This window comes from Lactuca saligna, chromosome 7 (genome assembly GCF_052625555.1).
Source record: "Lactuca saligna cultivar CGN05327 chromosome 7, ASM5262555v1, whole genome shotgun sequence".
Lineage (NCBI taxonomy): Eukaryota > Viridiplantae > Streptophyta > Magnoliopsida > Asterales > Asteraceae > Lactuca > Lactuca saligna.
The window spans coordinates 30,140,530-30,156,982 of NC_136423.1; the positions used below are offsets into that span (position 1 = coordinate 30,140,530).

General features: G+C 32.5%; 1 protein-coding gene across 2 annotated transcripts in view; it reads left to right on the forward strand.

The window, feature by feature from the left end:
* The first annotated feature begins 379 nt into the window (after positions 1-379).
* LOC145004212 (dammarenediol II synthase-like) overlaps positions 380-16,453 on the forward strand; it is a 46,224-nt gene continuing 30,150 nt past the window's right edge. For both annotated transcript variants that reach the window (XM_078963098.1, XM_078963099.1), the window contains exons 1-2: positions 380-677; positions 7,793-7,981. In XM_078963098.1, the coding sequence (XP_078819224.1) occupies positions 477-677; positions 7,793-7,981 (390 nt within the window). In that variant the 5' untranslated portion in view covers positions 380-476. The remainder of the gene's footprint in view (positions 678-7,792; positions 7,982-16,453) is intronic.

Here is a 16,453-nt window from a genome sequence, read left to right on the forward strand (position 1 = left end):
ATTTTTAATATCAAATATCAAACATAATTTAGAAAATACCATGTATTTTTTAAGCTTTTTTTATTATTTTTTTTATTTTATTTTATTTTATTTTTTTACATTCCATATTATATTATTTTGTAACTGGTAACTTATAGATTGTAAATTTAAATACATTTTAATATTAAAAAAAAAAACTTTAACTAACTCGTGATAAAATATATTGATTTCATTTCATCTAAAAACTATTGAAATACCCATTTAAAATTATTAGGGTGTACACACCAAAAAAAAATGAATAATATAACCTATATGTTTTATATTGCAAATCAAATAATACCATTGCATATGCCACATACGAGACAAAAGGAAAACCATAAGTACTATATATATATCTACCTCGAGTATTAGGCCTTCACTATTAATAGATGTGAGACACTATACAGCACCATAAGAAAACTTTTATTTGTAGCCATTCATCCCCTAAGCAGACAAAGATGTGGAAGTTAAAGATAGCAGAAGGGAAAGATCCCTACTTGTTTAGCACCAACAACTTTGTTGGCCGGCAAATTTGGGAGTTCGATCCCAATGCTGGAACACCGGAAGATCAACAAGAAGTTGAAAATGCTCGTCAATATTTTGTAAACAGGCAAAAGGAAGGTTTCTTATCATCCAGTGATTTGCTCATGCAGCAACAGGTAAATACATGCCACCTCAAAAATTATCAAAATAAGGAATCATGCAAAGTTGCTTTTCTATATGCACAATTGCTTTGTAAACTTTACGTTATTTGGTTACAATGTTATATAAATAATTACTTTCAAAAAAATTATAGTAATATTTAACTATACTGAAAAACTTAAATAATAAATTAATTGGGAACAAATCTTACGACTGTTTAATATTATGAATCAGAGGCGGATGCTTTAAGGGGCCGGGAGGGGCCATGGCCCCCCTGCTTTTTGGCTTCGTAATACTTGTTTAACAATTTCATACATATTTTATCTTTTAGTAGCTATCTTGGCCCCTCACGTTAATTATATATAATCCAAAATAACATTCAAATAACTACTCAACTCCGAAAAAATCAGAAACATCAATCAAATATGATCAAAATCAGGAAAATACATATGAACAAATCAAAACAATCCTAAAAATTAAGATATCAATTGATTAGGAAACTAAATATCTTATATGAAAGCAAAAGAGTATTCTATAATCCAAGTTGTTAACCCAATCTATGAAAAAAATACAAAAACCCACTCTAAAAATTCACCACTTCTGGAAAAAGCGTAAGTACCGGAAAGAAAACGTCGGCCGCCGGAATGCTCAGCTACGAACGGATTTCTCACCAAAAACAGAAAATATTCCCCCCATTAGGTGTTCACCATCCATCTCCTTTAGTTCTCTTCACTAGTATTCCGTCTCTCCACTCTAAAGCTCGCTGAAGTGCAGTCTTCATTTCTTATCAACAAGGTAGCAACCTCGGTCATCGGATCTCTGGATGTGTAAGTTTTCTTTTTCTCTTTCTTTTAGTAGAATACTTAATGTAAATGATTTTGGAGGATATAAAAGATCACGCCCACCTACTCATCTACAACAATAGTGAAACTATTAAAAAGCTGCAAGCCTACTTTAATATTAATCTTATTTTATTTTATGAAATATCAAATTTTCTTTAAAAATGAATTGGAATTTAGACTAATCATTTACCGTGGTTTATCCTATATTATTCCAACATGTCGATTTTAGAACACATGAAGGGAAAAATACATTCTCAAAATTTCTATAAAATAGTAATTTGGGGATTATGTGGGTTCTGTTACTTTCCATTTACATTCCATATTATAGTTAGATGATCATATTTTCAAATGGCAATGTGTATATGTGGTTTGTTTTTTTTACCAACGATATTAGAACACTTTAGTGTTATTATTTTTAGATTTTTTTTTTTTTTTTTTTTTTTTTTTTTTTTTGTATTATAGCTCTTAACCAAAAATTAACTACTTCATATTATTATCGTATGAAGTTTTCATTTTGGCCCATCCGGTTCTAAGGTTGGTGTTCCGCCCCTGATTATGAAAAGAAAACAGGAAGCAATATAAAACGGTGCATTTTAGTGTTTTTTTCATGATGCTTATGTACATCCTTGGTGGTATTTTAATTTAAAAAAAAAACAAAACATTAAAGAGCTTTTAGTTTTACAGTATTATCAAGTATTGTTTTTTGTTTCTTTGAGACCAAGATTTCAAATTTTGTCTAGGATTAGAATTTTTTTTTGGACAGTTATTTTAAACCGTTGCAAATGTCTTTGCTTTGTTTGGTGTTGCTTTCATTTAAGCAATTGGGAAAAATAATTCTTAAAGTGGTCATTGGAATATATGTTGGTCTTAATTTGAACTTCACTTTGTATCTCTCTCGACATTATCTAAGTTCTCAATAATCTTTAAATAAAACAAAATCAATATACAAAATTATGTTGGTTAAGACCATATGTATACATTATCATAAAAAACTTATATATAAATAAAAGTTTGTTGGTTAAGACAATATAAATACAGGATCATAAAAGACTTACATAAATAAAACTGTTATAAACTGAACATAAACTAAGATGTTAAATTTTAGTGTTTCGTAGCCGGTCTGGAACAGTGTGACTTGTAACTTCATTCCATAATTATAGGATGATGATAAAACACGATATTAAATACTCTGGTTTTCCTCTCAGATTGGAGAAACTTTTATCATTCTGCCTAATTGATTGTTCTTATTTGTTTTGCTATATTTTCAAACTTTTCAAGGTATTAGAATTACACTTAATCTTGTAAGTACAATCATATTTACTGAACCATTAGTAAATCTTGATGAATTGCCTTTACCATCCTTTGTGGTGGATCTGACCAGTACACATCAATGTGTACTAGATCCTTTAGTCTTTTACTTGACTCACATACATATGTGAATAAGGAATTAGTCACAATTTACCAAGGATCAAGATTCTCATACATACACAATTCAAATCGTATGATTCCAAGTTTCTGTCCAATCGAAAATTGGGTGATGAGAATCCTTTCTTACTTGGTAAATAACATACTACCACAAACGATATAACAAAGAATCAAATCTATTTTGAACATTGCTAATAATACATATAAACACCAATTTTCACAAATGTTATTGCAAGGAACCATAAAAATAAGATAAACTCAAAATTTTATTTTATTTATAAAATGAAAAAAAAAAAAAAGAAAAAAAAAACTTGTCCTTAAAATGCAAATACAAATGAAAACTATGTTTCCAAATATTTGTAAGCAATCTAGCATAACTTCTAAGTATCAGCTCAAAAATTTGATCATCATGCAATTGAAATCCATCTCTTCACAATCAGATTCAACTTGCTCTTCCTTTAAGCTTCCTTCTTTCTCTGATCCTACAGAACATCAAAATGTAATCTTATCACATCATGTATTAAGAATAAATAAATCGGAACTTAATAGAGTTAGATAGGGAATATACCTGAAGTAGAGTCATACACTTTGACTTTACTATCATTGCGATCTTTCAGGTAGATACGAAAGCTTCGCATCCAATGCCCATTCTCTTGGCAATAGAAACATGTGGACTCTTTGGGAATGACACATGGGACTATCTCAGGATTCGCCTTTCTCTTATGATTAAACTTTTCGACCATGGCAAATTTCTCTCCCTTAGGAGAAGAAATCATTTCTGGACTATCACCGTTGCCATCGCTGATGTCCATGGAAATCTAGGAAGTGTATCTTCCAATCAATTTTGCTTTACCAGTGCGCCAAATCAATGTTGATTCAATAGCAATTAGCAAATATGTTAGATTGATGAGGGTCACGTCATTGTCTTTCATATAATAGTCTTTAACAAACTGATCATACGACTTGGGAAGTGACTGAAGAACCAAGTCAACAGCCAGCTTCCTTGGGAAAACGACACCTAACATTCCTAGTCTGTCAAGGTGCGACTTCATGTCTAGAACACCTACATATACAGAGCTTCCATCTTTATGTTTACATTCTAATAGGGCTTGTGTCACTTTGAATTTTTCAAGTCGACAAAATTGTGGGTCAGGGAGAATTACTGCAGGAGGTGGAGGAAGAGAAGTTGATTTCTAGTTCCACCTTTACACGAATAAGGGAATGATCTTTCACCTTTATCGACATGTGGAACATCATCTTCGAATGGAAAACATTTTCAAAAGGATTGAGGAAGACCATAGTTGTCAAAACTAGACATCTACAAAAGGGGAGAAATTCAAGTTAGTTGATTTAGTCGTTAATATAACACCTAAATGAAGTATTAAGTCTAGGATCCAACACAATAATTTACAATTCGAAAGAGGGATGCCGTAATCCAATTGCAAATTATTTGAAGGTAAGTAAACGACGATTTACCAATTCCACCACAAAAAAAGCAAATGAAGAATTAGGTTTTAAATGAGATAAAATTCCTAGATTCTTTTGAGATTCATTGAAGTTTTCAATGGCATGTTTAATCTCGATTATTCCCTTCAAGTTTGTGACTGGAATACTGAGAATCATAAACAATGTGTGAATAACCATGCAAATTAGCTTGACACTCTCGAGTCATTAACCACCTAATCAATGTGTCGGTTAACCACACACGCTCCATTGATCTATGATAATTCTCGAGCTACCCTTTGCCACCATTATTAGTCAAAGTTAGTGTGACGGTTAACAACACACGCTCCACTAACGACTTGGCAGGATGCAAAGTGCAATTTTATGGAATAGCATCAAATTCACATTTTCCTAAATTAACTAAGATTGAGAATTTATAAAAGTGTTTAGTTACTTTAAATTTCATTATACTTATTAATGAGAATGTCGTATCCTACCCGTTCGGCGAACAACCCTCCACTAGTCAAGGGTGCGCTGGGTAAAAGTGGATACCCAATGGCGGTCATTTTACATGCCGCTTCCTTAAACACCCCTTATAGACCAGCTTCGTGAATGAGTCCTACTAAGGGTAAGACTGGCTGTTCTTTTATATATATATATATATATATATATATATATATATATATATATATATATAAGTTGAACTTTTAATTATATAATAGTATAAGGGTGTATTTTAAACTTTTAAAATACTAGGTGGTTTAAGCTTTTAAATAAATTAAACTTTTAATTTAATTAAATTAAACCATATTATGGATTTATTAGTACTCTCTTTTAATTAAACACTTACTTAATCTTATTAATAAAATCCAAGATGGTGTATTTTAAAACGATTCAACATACCAAGGTTCAAAATTTATGATTTCAAAATTAAAGTTATTTAATCAGAATTTTAAATTATTAAACCATGAGGTGCACTTTTGAAACTTTTCAAAATACTTGGGTTTAACCATTTAAATTTCCAAAAACTAAAACTTTTAATTTCAAATTTAAACTATAAAACCAAGAGGTTTTATTTTAAAACTTTTCCAAACTACTGGGTTAAATCTTTAAATCAAATTAATCTTATATCATCCATATCATCACATACTAATCAGAAAAATCAAATTTAGGCATTAAAACGAGTTATGGTAATTATCCAAATCTAAATCTAAAAAAAAATCGAAAAATTCGGCACCAGGTGAGTCAACTCATCGAGTTAGGCAAGGAACTCATCGAGTTCTATGATGTACTCGTTGAGTCTGGCTGCTATGGTGTACATGAAACCCTAATTGCTTTGGATCTAAGTTTTTCTATATTGAAGATGCAAAGACAAACTCCAAAGCAATAATCCTAAGACTAGCATACACAATTTTGAAATTGACATATAAATTAGGGTTTGATTATTACCTCACTTGTTATATTTTAAATAACACGAGCAATCCTTGCTTGATCTTCACTCTTGAAAGCTTAGTGGCCCAAGTGTTGCAACTCTAATGGATTCACAAACACCCAATGCAAAGGATGACTTGGAGAGGTAAGGAAAATCGGCCAGGGGTTCTTATTATAATGCATAGAACCGAAAATCCTAACTAGAGGGTATTTATAAGTGTTGTGGCTGCTAGGGTTTTTAGGTGGAAACCCTAATACCTTGCTTAGGCAACAAGTAGCCTATGGATTCCTTCTTTAGAGGCCTTGGACGAAATCTATTGGGCTTCCCATAAGATTTCATCCACTCCACTCTATGGAGTCCATCAGGTTAATTTTGCAACTTTTAATTATTTACAAAATAGTCCCTAAATTATTAATTAGTTCTTTTAATCCCAAAATTAATATCAATTTAGTTTCTTATTAATCACTAATTAATAATAGGGTTTAGGTCATTTTTGGTCACTTAACTTTTAGTTTTGTGCTTATTTGGTCACTTAACTCTTTATAAGTTTTTAAAGCTCATCAAACTTTTGATTTTGTGCTTATTCAGTCATATAACTTTTGGTTCGGTCACATTTAGTGACCTAACTTTTAAAATTGTGCTTATTTAGTAACTAAACTTTTATATTTTTTCATAAGTTTAGTGACTAAATGAGCACAATTTTAAAAGTTAAGTCACTAAATGAGTGTAAATCTAAAAGTTAAGTGATCAAACCAAAAGTTAAGTGAGTAAATGAGCACAAAGTCAAAAGTTCGATTACCTTTTAAAACTTAAAATGAGTTAAGTGACCAAATGAGCATAAAACCAAATATTAAGTGACCAAAAATATATTAAGCCCTTAATAATATGATTTCCAAATAATATATTATTCTTGTAATATATTAATAAAATCATTCTGAATACCAATTTATTAGTCGTATAACAAACCATATTATCTCTCTACGTGTCATTCAGTTAAGTTGCATGAGTGAAGGTCACCCAAAAGGATCATGCTCATAATCAAATCAAGTACATGCTAAATATAGTTATGTGGCTTAGATACCTAATCTAACATTTGGATACTATTTCTAGGCGAAGTTACGTAGAGCAAAGTTACACAAGCCAAAGAGCAATATTATTGTTGTTCTTCTTGACAATGTAGAAGCTTTTGTTCAACGATTTAATAATAAGGCATACTAGACAAATGCACCATATAGTTTGTGGTTGTTTGCAAAATCAGTTCGTAACTTCGTAGCTGTAAACTTGTAGTTGGTATGTAGTAGTTGGAAGCTATAGTTTTTATTAATATAGAAGTGTTTGGTAAAAATAGTTGTTAGTTTTTAAGGGTGTAAAATTAGATAAAAGTCAAAAGCTAATTGAAGTAAATTTTGGATTATGAGCTTTTTGCTTAAAAATAAAAATTAAAACCTCGCACTATGGAATATATATATATATATATATATATATATATATATATATATATATATATATATATATATATATATATATATATAAAAGTTCTTTCTTAAAAATTAAAAAACTAAAATCTCCCAAAAGCACTAAACTTCATGGCCGATCTCACCCTTAATTTTTGCATTAGTGATTGTATTTGTTAACATGTTAAAATTTATTCTACTTAATTACTTTGCACATTACCTTGCTTTTCTATGATCTCAGGGTTACGTTCACAGTGGCGATTGCCTTTCTTTACCATGAATATATCTTTCAATAGATGTTTTAATAGTTTTAGTAAACAGTGATAAAATATATACTTTTTTGTCACTCGGAATTTTAAAAATGTGATTTATCATAAATTTCATATTCCCATTATTTTTTCTACACCATTGTTAACTTTTTAAGCTTAAGGATGGACCCAAGCCCAGGTATCATGATTGATATGAACTAAAGTGAAATATATCATAAAATGTGTGTGAAATCTAAGCACGTATAATGAGAATAACTCTATGTGCAGTTGATCAAGGAGAAGGGAATTGATTTATTGAGCATACTGCCCATAAGGCTGGGAGAGGACGAAGTAGTGAATTATGAATCGGTAACTACAACAGTGAAGAAAGCAGTTAGACTTCAATGTGCCATCCAAGCTAAAGATGGTCACTGGCCTGCTGATTTTAGTGGCCCTTTATTCATCACCCCTGCCATTGTAAGTTTGTAGAGTAAATGACATGTTCTATTTATTTCACTTTCATTTCAAAATTCATATTAACATATCAAATTTGATACTCAAGATAACATTGTCATCATGTTCCTGAAGACGATTGAATAAATAAAAATAACTAGAGATTTAAATAAAGAAACCTAATATTAAACCATAATTATATATGTTGCTTTAAATCAAAATCTTTAATGTCTAAACAATCAAACGTACACATATTACAAATTAAGTTTCTTTATTTTGATGTTATAACAGGAAAACATTTAGGCAAGGAGAGAACCTAATTTTTTATATCAACCAAACTTTTACGCCATGGACTTTATTGAAATCCCTATAGGACATATCCAAAAAAATCAGGATTACTTTTTTCCCCAAATTCCATGAATTTAAGTATATTTTGGTTTTTTCGTTGCCATTGGAATTTTTTTTAGAACGGCTCAGTTATAATTAAAAAGAAAACTAGAAAACGATATTAGCAAGTAACTAGCGAAATATCTAGTTACCTATTACTACAAGCAAAAAAATGGGGACAAATGCAATAAGAGACAGTTGAATATCATCCATCAATCTATGCAAATTAATCTTAACTTTTCTTAAAATTACTTTGTTCCTGACTTTCCAAATATAACAAAGCACGACACCGAAGATGGCATCTAAAAGCTTCTCCTATTTGGGTTGACTTGAAACATCATATTTAACCGAATCTTTGTTTCCAAGTCGATATAAGAGACAGATGTACTTGTTCATCTGTACTGGTCTTTTGCATAAAAAACTTAAACATAATTTAACAGTAACTCCCTTTCGGATAATAAGATTTTAAATGTATGTGATTTAGGCTTAACCTCCACATAAAGCAATTGGCCTTTATAGGAAGCTATAAGTGTTCATTTTATTGCAGCTGGCTTCAAAACAAAAGTGACCGCTCCAATAGTCATACACATCGATTTAGCTTAGAACACACCATTGAAATCTGTTTTTTTTTTTAACCCAAGTGTCATCAAGGTTGAAATGAGAGCTTCCAGTTTCCTCTTTTCTACCCCTTTTGTCAATCTACCTTTGAGAAAACTAATTGGTTGGATATGAGACGCCCTTGAGAGATCAAATGGGTTTTTTTTCGATTCTTTACAATAAAAGCGAGGAAATATATCTCTTATTCTCATATTATATGCTGTTGATTTTATTGTGGTTAGCATTACTATCGAAAAAGACCTAAGTTCAATTTACTCACCTAGAACGAATGTGTGAGGTGCACACTCAGAGTCATAAATGTGGACTCGGTAGGTTCAAATTCCATAGGAAATCGATGATAAGGTCACCTATTTAGAGCCACTATTTTTTTGACAAGCTATCCAATTGATCTTTTTGTTAAGCCATCTCCTCTCCTCACCCCCCCCCCCCCCCCCCCCCCCCCCCCCAAAAAAAAAAAAAAAAAAAAAAAAGTCTAATGCTTTCCAAAGTGTGAATAATCTTCTTAGAAGCATTAAATATTGACGAATAATATAAAGGTAAGCTTCCAAGCACATATTATATAAAGGGTCAATCTACCACCGAATTTAAGTCTTTGATTTCCATGTATTTAGCTTGGTCTTGAAAAGATCTATACTTGAAAAACAAAAACTAAGGGGGTGTTTGTTTTATCTTTTAAAACACCTTTTAGTTTTTAGAAAAATATACAAAGCTAAAAGATGTTTGGTAAAAGCTAACAGATCTTGTAAAGTCTACTTTTAGATATAAGAAAAATGAAATTTTTGGAAAAGTCAGTTAAAACTGACTTTTTGCAACTTTTCCTAAGAGGAATTTTTCCTTCTCAAAAGCTAAGCGAAACACCCCCTAAAATTTCGTTCACATCAAGACTCTGATAGAAGAAATCATTACTACAATATCATTTAAACACTTATAGTATATTACCAATATAAAAGAAGAACAAATCTAAACAGAAAACTAACACGAACATAGGTATGTTATTGTGAAACACTAACTATAGCAGAAACCATAACTCACATAAGAAGATAAAAGGAACCGAGAGTGTGTGTTTTTAAATGGTATCAATGAGAAAGCCTACAACACTACACATTATATACTATTGGGTTACACCAAGTAAAAATACGGGTAAACCTTTGGTCGATTTAGGTAGAGATGACATGCGCTTACTTCATTAACTTTGAACAATACAAGTTACAATCAAGATAAATCCAAAATTTTACACTTCCATTACTTTCACCAAAATATCTATATTTTGCAACTTTCATCTATCCAGAACTAGTCCATTTCCTTTACCATACTAAACACCTCAATTTAGATAAAAAGAAACTAATAGAAATACTTTGGTTTAGTTGGAGACTAAGTGAAATATAACATATTTCAACACCCCTCCCCCACATACTAAACAAAAGTATATTGTTATATTTGAAATGGATCAAGAAACCCATTTTGTTACACAAATAATGATGTTTCATTTTACCTGATGATTTTGTGAGAATATCAACATGATTCTCTTCCGATTTAATCTTAATAACTTTTAAAACAACTTTTGAGACATTCCCTTTTATAAAATGCACATCCACTTCAAACTGTTACATTTTTTCATGAAAAACTAGACTCAACACTAATTTAATGGCATCAATATTGTCACACAAGACATTAACTAGAGTCAAACTTTCAAACCAAGATAAAAAAGGTATTTTGAAAATCCAAAAAATTTCACAAGATATACAACTAAGTGCAGATTTATTGTCACACCACCACTTTCACCACCAATCACCACTCTACCATCATCACCACTGCCACCTTCCACCCACCATGATAGAACATGGAAATGGATACTAATTTCATTTCCCGCCAATCAAACAAACTATCGAATATGATTACAATTCCTAACATATTCTAATTCCTTGAGAGGTTCCAACTCCTTTGTAAACATTCTAAAACTAAACACCACCTTAACGATTTCTACTAAAGAAACCCTAATTTAATCGTGCATAGAATAAACAAAAGACAAAATTAGTTTTAATGAAACGAATGAACCTAATGGATGTATCTTTACTACTATATTCAGATCAGAATCATAACAATAGCAAAGAGTACAATTCTAAGCGAAAGATGTGATTCAAAGTACTAATCAACAAAGGAACAAGGTGTTAGATATCGTTTTGGACCACTTAATAAATGTACAAAAGTTGTTATCATTTAAATTTGGAGATATTACGATAAGAATATAAGATTGTTGATGGATAAATTTTATTGGATAGTTGCTTACCATTTAGGGTTGAGTTCATAGTTTGACTCAAAATCCTCTATATCTCTTCTATCTCTCACGTCAGAGTTTATCTCCATCTATATATACATCTGTTGCGGAGGATACAAAGTGACAATAAAATATACTAAGAAATTTGCATGGTTCATTGTTGAGGGTTTTAGAGGTTGTCTTGAGGTCAAATAGAAAACTTATCCTAGTCTTCACAACCAAAAATCTCAATGAAAAAATGTAATCATTATTTCATATATTTGTTTTGTTTTAATATATTCTAGAATAAAGATGGATAGTTTAAGCTTGCCCAATATATGTCTAGGTTATGAAAATAACCAACATTTGTATTTGAACCTACTTGAATATTTTATGTAATAATAATAATAATAATAATAATAATAATAATAATAATAATAATAATAATAATAATAATAATAATAATAATAATAATAATAATAATAATAATAATAATAATAATAATAATAATAATAATAATAATAATAATAATAATAATAATAATAACTGTATTTAACATCTACGAAATTGATAGTCGACGAAACATACATGTTTATCCTTTTTCGGGGTTTAAGATCTCTATATTTGTCTTCGGTGAAACATATTTGTTAATCACTCATGCGTCAAAATTGTTTTTAGTTTAATCCTTAGGTTGTTTCGTATTTACAAATGATGAGAAAAAAATTAGTGCGTAAACTATGTTTTCTTATAATCTTTTTGAGACCAAAATAAGTTTACAAGTTATTATATATATATATATATATATATATATATATATATATATATATATATATATATATATATATATATATATATATATATATATATATATATATATATATATATATATATATATATATATGGTCATGTTTCTTTATTTTCCCTTTGGTTCTTCAATGATTTTGAAGACACAAGTTGTGTTTGTTTAGAGAAAAATGTGTCAAAAGGATAACAAAATATTATTTTCTTTCGCATTTAGTCACTTTTCTTTTGTACACTTTCTTTATTTTCCCTTTGGTTCTTCAATGATTATGAAGACATAAGTTTTGTTTTTTTAGAGAAAAATGACTCAGATGGTAACAAAATATCAATTTTTTTTTTCACATTTGGTCACTTTTCTTCTGTACACTATATACTAGTAAACTTGTTTTTTATGTTAACAAAATATCATTATGACTGGTTATTGTACGTTTAACCGGCCAAGTTGAACCTTCCAGGCAATATATAAATTTTCCGGTGACTATATAATTTTTCTAGTGAATATATGAGTTTTTCGGTGAATGTATGAATTTTTATGTGAATTTATGAATTTTACAGCGAAGCTATGTACATTATGAATGACTTAAACCCGTTTTTCTTATCTACAAAAATCTGAACTTCATTCCAACATTGAGTTCACCTCCATTCCATCATAAAACTAGCATATGGCTACATGAAAAACATACATGAAATCGGTGGAGTTCCAAATTGAAAAATCTAGAAATCTATGTGTTCTTAGTTCATTCTTGTTCTTGGAACAAAACCCTAGATTCGTATAGGCGTGCCACACTTTTGGTATGTCTCAGATTAGCGTAGCATGTATGTATGTATTTTACATTAGGTCCAAGTATTGTATTTGTATTTTAACCTAGTCCATTGTATTGTAGCCTACTATGAATTATTTAGATTATATTAATGAAATCATAGTCCAAAAGGCAATTGAGGGAAAATAACGTTGTTTCATGGTATCAGAGCCACTCCCGATTTTTTCTCTAAACCTATCGCTGCCTTCTTCTTGCTCTCGAAAATTATGTTCTCTGCTTCTCCCCTCTTTCAATCGCTCCTCTCTAATCTGTCGCCAGAATGTCTGAATCACCCAAGAACACCAAACCTTTTGGTGTAACCAACATTAAAGTCTACATTCCACTGATTTTGGATCTTCATAAGCTGAATTATGATGCTTGGAAAGAACTCTTCCAGACCCACTGCAATAGTTTTGGAGTTAAAGGTCATCTCACAGGCATTGCTAAACCCGCAGATGCCAACGATGTAGCTTGGTCTAATCTTGACGATCTCGTCAAGATGTGGATTTATGGAACTGTCACTTAAAGTCTTCTCAACATGATCCTCAAACCAGGTGCTACTACTCATACCGTATGGACTGATCTGGAAACTCTTTTCAGACACAACAAACAAACTAGGGCAATTGAGCTTGATCGGGAACTTCGAACCCTAACTCTAGGCGATCTCTCCATCTCTGATTATTGTGAAAGAATGAAGATGATTTCAGATTTACTCGCAAACATAGGATCACCGGTTCCTGAACAAACATTGGTTACATATCTCATTAATGGATTGTCACCAAATTTTGACAACATTGCCACTGTCTTGCGTCATCAACACCCGCTTCCATCTCTTATAAAATGAAGGTTGATTCTTACCTTGGAGGAGCGAACCATGAGTCGAAATCGACCTACCCAACCTCTCCATATGGATCATGCATCGTCACCTCAAGCTCTTCATGCTGGAAACCCTGGCCCCTCAAACTCACGCAACATGGCCTTCTCTCAAAACTGAGGTGGTCGTCACTCTTCACAGCCACGTTGCAGTTGCTCCCACTCAACTGATAATCGCCGCCCATCCGGAACTACCACCAAAATACCATCGCTACAATCGGGTTTTCCATGGCCCCCATACCCAGTCCCGTGGAATCCCTACACCTAGTCATATCCTTCCTGGAAACAGGTCACTCGACCACCGACTTCAACTACTTACCAACCTATGAGAAACCAGCAACCCAAAGTCCTCGGTACTACTCCAAACTCGGGTATACCGACTCAACAACCCCTGCAACAGCCTTCTTTGCTGCCCCTCCTCATCAGAATCTTGCTCCTCTAGCTCAATGTTTTCCCCCGCTGACCCTGGATGAGCCTATAGATATCACACAAGCGTTGACCTCGATGCATATAAATGATGGCTTGGATACTCAGTGGTACATAGACACATGAGCTACCACTCATCTTGCCTCGGACACAGGTAAACTCACTACTTTTGGCAAAAAACTGTCATATAAATCACGTTCTTGTTGGCAATGGTTCTTCCATACCTGTTTATCAATCTGGCCATACAAATTAAAATCCTTGCATCGTCCCTTGTACCTTCGTAATGTATTAGTCACACCTAATATTATCAAAAACCTCATATTTGTTCGTCGTTTTACAACTGATAATCTTGTTTCTATTGAATTTGATCCATGTGGTTTTTCTGTGAAGGATCTCAAAACTCGTCAACTTCTGCTTAAGTGTGACAGCTCTGGTGACCTCTACCCAGTCATTCCCTTTACACAAGTTGATCTTCTTTCCGGTTCTACTTCCTTGTGGCATCAACGTCTCGGTGACCCTGGAGCTCATGCTTTTAATCATTTAGTTTCCAATAAATTAATTACATGTAATAAAAGTTCTAGTACTGTTTCTTGCCAAGCTTGTCAACTTGGCAAATCTATCCATTTACCTTTTGAAAGTTCAAACACTATTGTTTCTGGCTTATTTGATATTGTTCATTCTGATTTATAGCAATCTCCTGTTGAAAGTATCAGTGGTAGAAATTATTCTATTCTCTTTTGTTGATCACTATTCCCCATGGTTCTAAAAATCACACAATGACACGCCTCAAGGCGTACCATGGCGCGAGGCGTGATGTAGCCGTTACGAAAACGTCCAAGGCGGGTTTGTGAAACGTGACGCCCAAATAACGTGTCAAGGCGTGCCTTATCGCGTTATGGCACGAGTCTTTTTCAAGGAGCAGGTTTTTTTTTTTTTTTTTTTTTTTTTTTTTTTTTTTAATCGGGCCTAAAATAAATGAGTTTTTATTAACTTTTTTCTATTATATATTAATATAACACTTACAAAAACTTCATATATTTGATAAAATTCAATAATTATATGATTTATATCGTTTAATGTATATATAATATAGCCACGCCTTGAAAAAAGCCATGGCTCACCAAGACTTCTGATGGCTTAACTTTTACCTTACCGCCGAGCTACGCCTTACGTTATTTAGAATCTTGCTATTCCAACTTTGTCTGGGTATATCCTCTCAGAAAGAAATCAGAATTGTTCTCAAAATTCTTACACTGTCATGCCTTTGTTAAAAACGAGTTCAAAACGGACATTAAAAGTTTCCAATGTGATAATGGGGGAGGAATTTGATAATCATCTTTTTCATAATTTATTCAATGAAAATGGCATCACATTCCGCTTCTCGTGTCCTCGAACTTCCCAACAAAATGGGAAGTCCGAACATATGATATATACAATCAACAATATCATACGAACTCTTCTTCTTCACGCCCACCTCCCACCTGATTTTTGGGTTGAAGCTCTTCACATGACGGTTCATCTCCTAAATCTCACACCATCCACTTCCATACAAAACGACATCCCATACACCAAACTCTTTCAGAAATCCCCATCTTATTCTCACCTTCGAGTCTTCGGGTGCCTATGTTATCCTCTCATTCTTACTCCGCACAAACTCGCCCCTCGTTCTACCCCTTGTATCTTCATTGGCGACCCGTCTCATCACCGTGGCTATCGTTGTTTTGACCTTGCCACTCGAAAAATCATTATTTCCCATCATGTCACTTTGATGAAGACTCTTTTCCTTTTAGCTCCATGACACCAAATCACCCCCCTCCTACTCATTTCTCGACCACAATGAACCATCCTTCATTTCTTGTGAGTTTCTTACCTCTCAACACTCTCTACCCACCACCACTCCTCACCACTCTACTAGTGGTGCTTCCCCCACATCACCCTCATTTTTTTCTTCGCATGACTCTCTCGAGTCATCTCCTGAAACCACCAATAACCCTCATTTCCCAAATCATCCCATGGTCACTAGAGGTCATCTTGGTATCCGAAAACCTATTTCTCGTCTCAATCTTCACACTACCACCGAATCACCCCTACCTCGATCTCACCTTCAAGCGCTTCAAGATCCAAATTGGACCATTACCATGCAAGACGACTTTAATACTCTTATTGGCAAGAAAACGTGGCTTCTTGTCCCGTGGCCTACTGGGGAAAATGTTGTTCTCTTGATGTGGTTATTTCATAAAAAAATATAAAGCGGATGGTTCTCTTGAGCGTTATCAAGCTCGGTTAGTTACAAATGGAAAAATACAACAACCGGGCATTGATTGTGTTGAGACACTT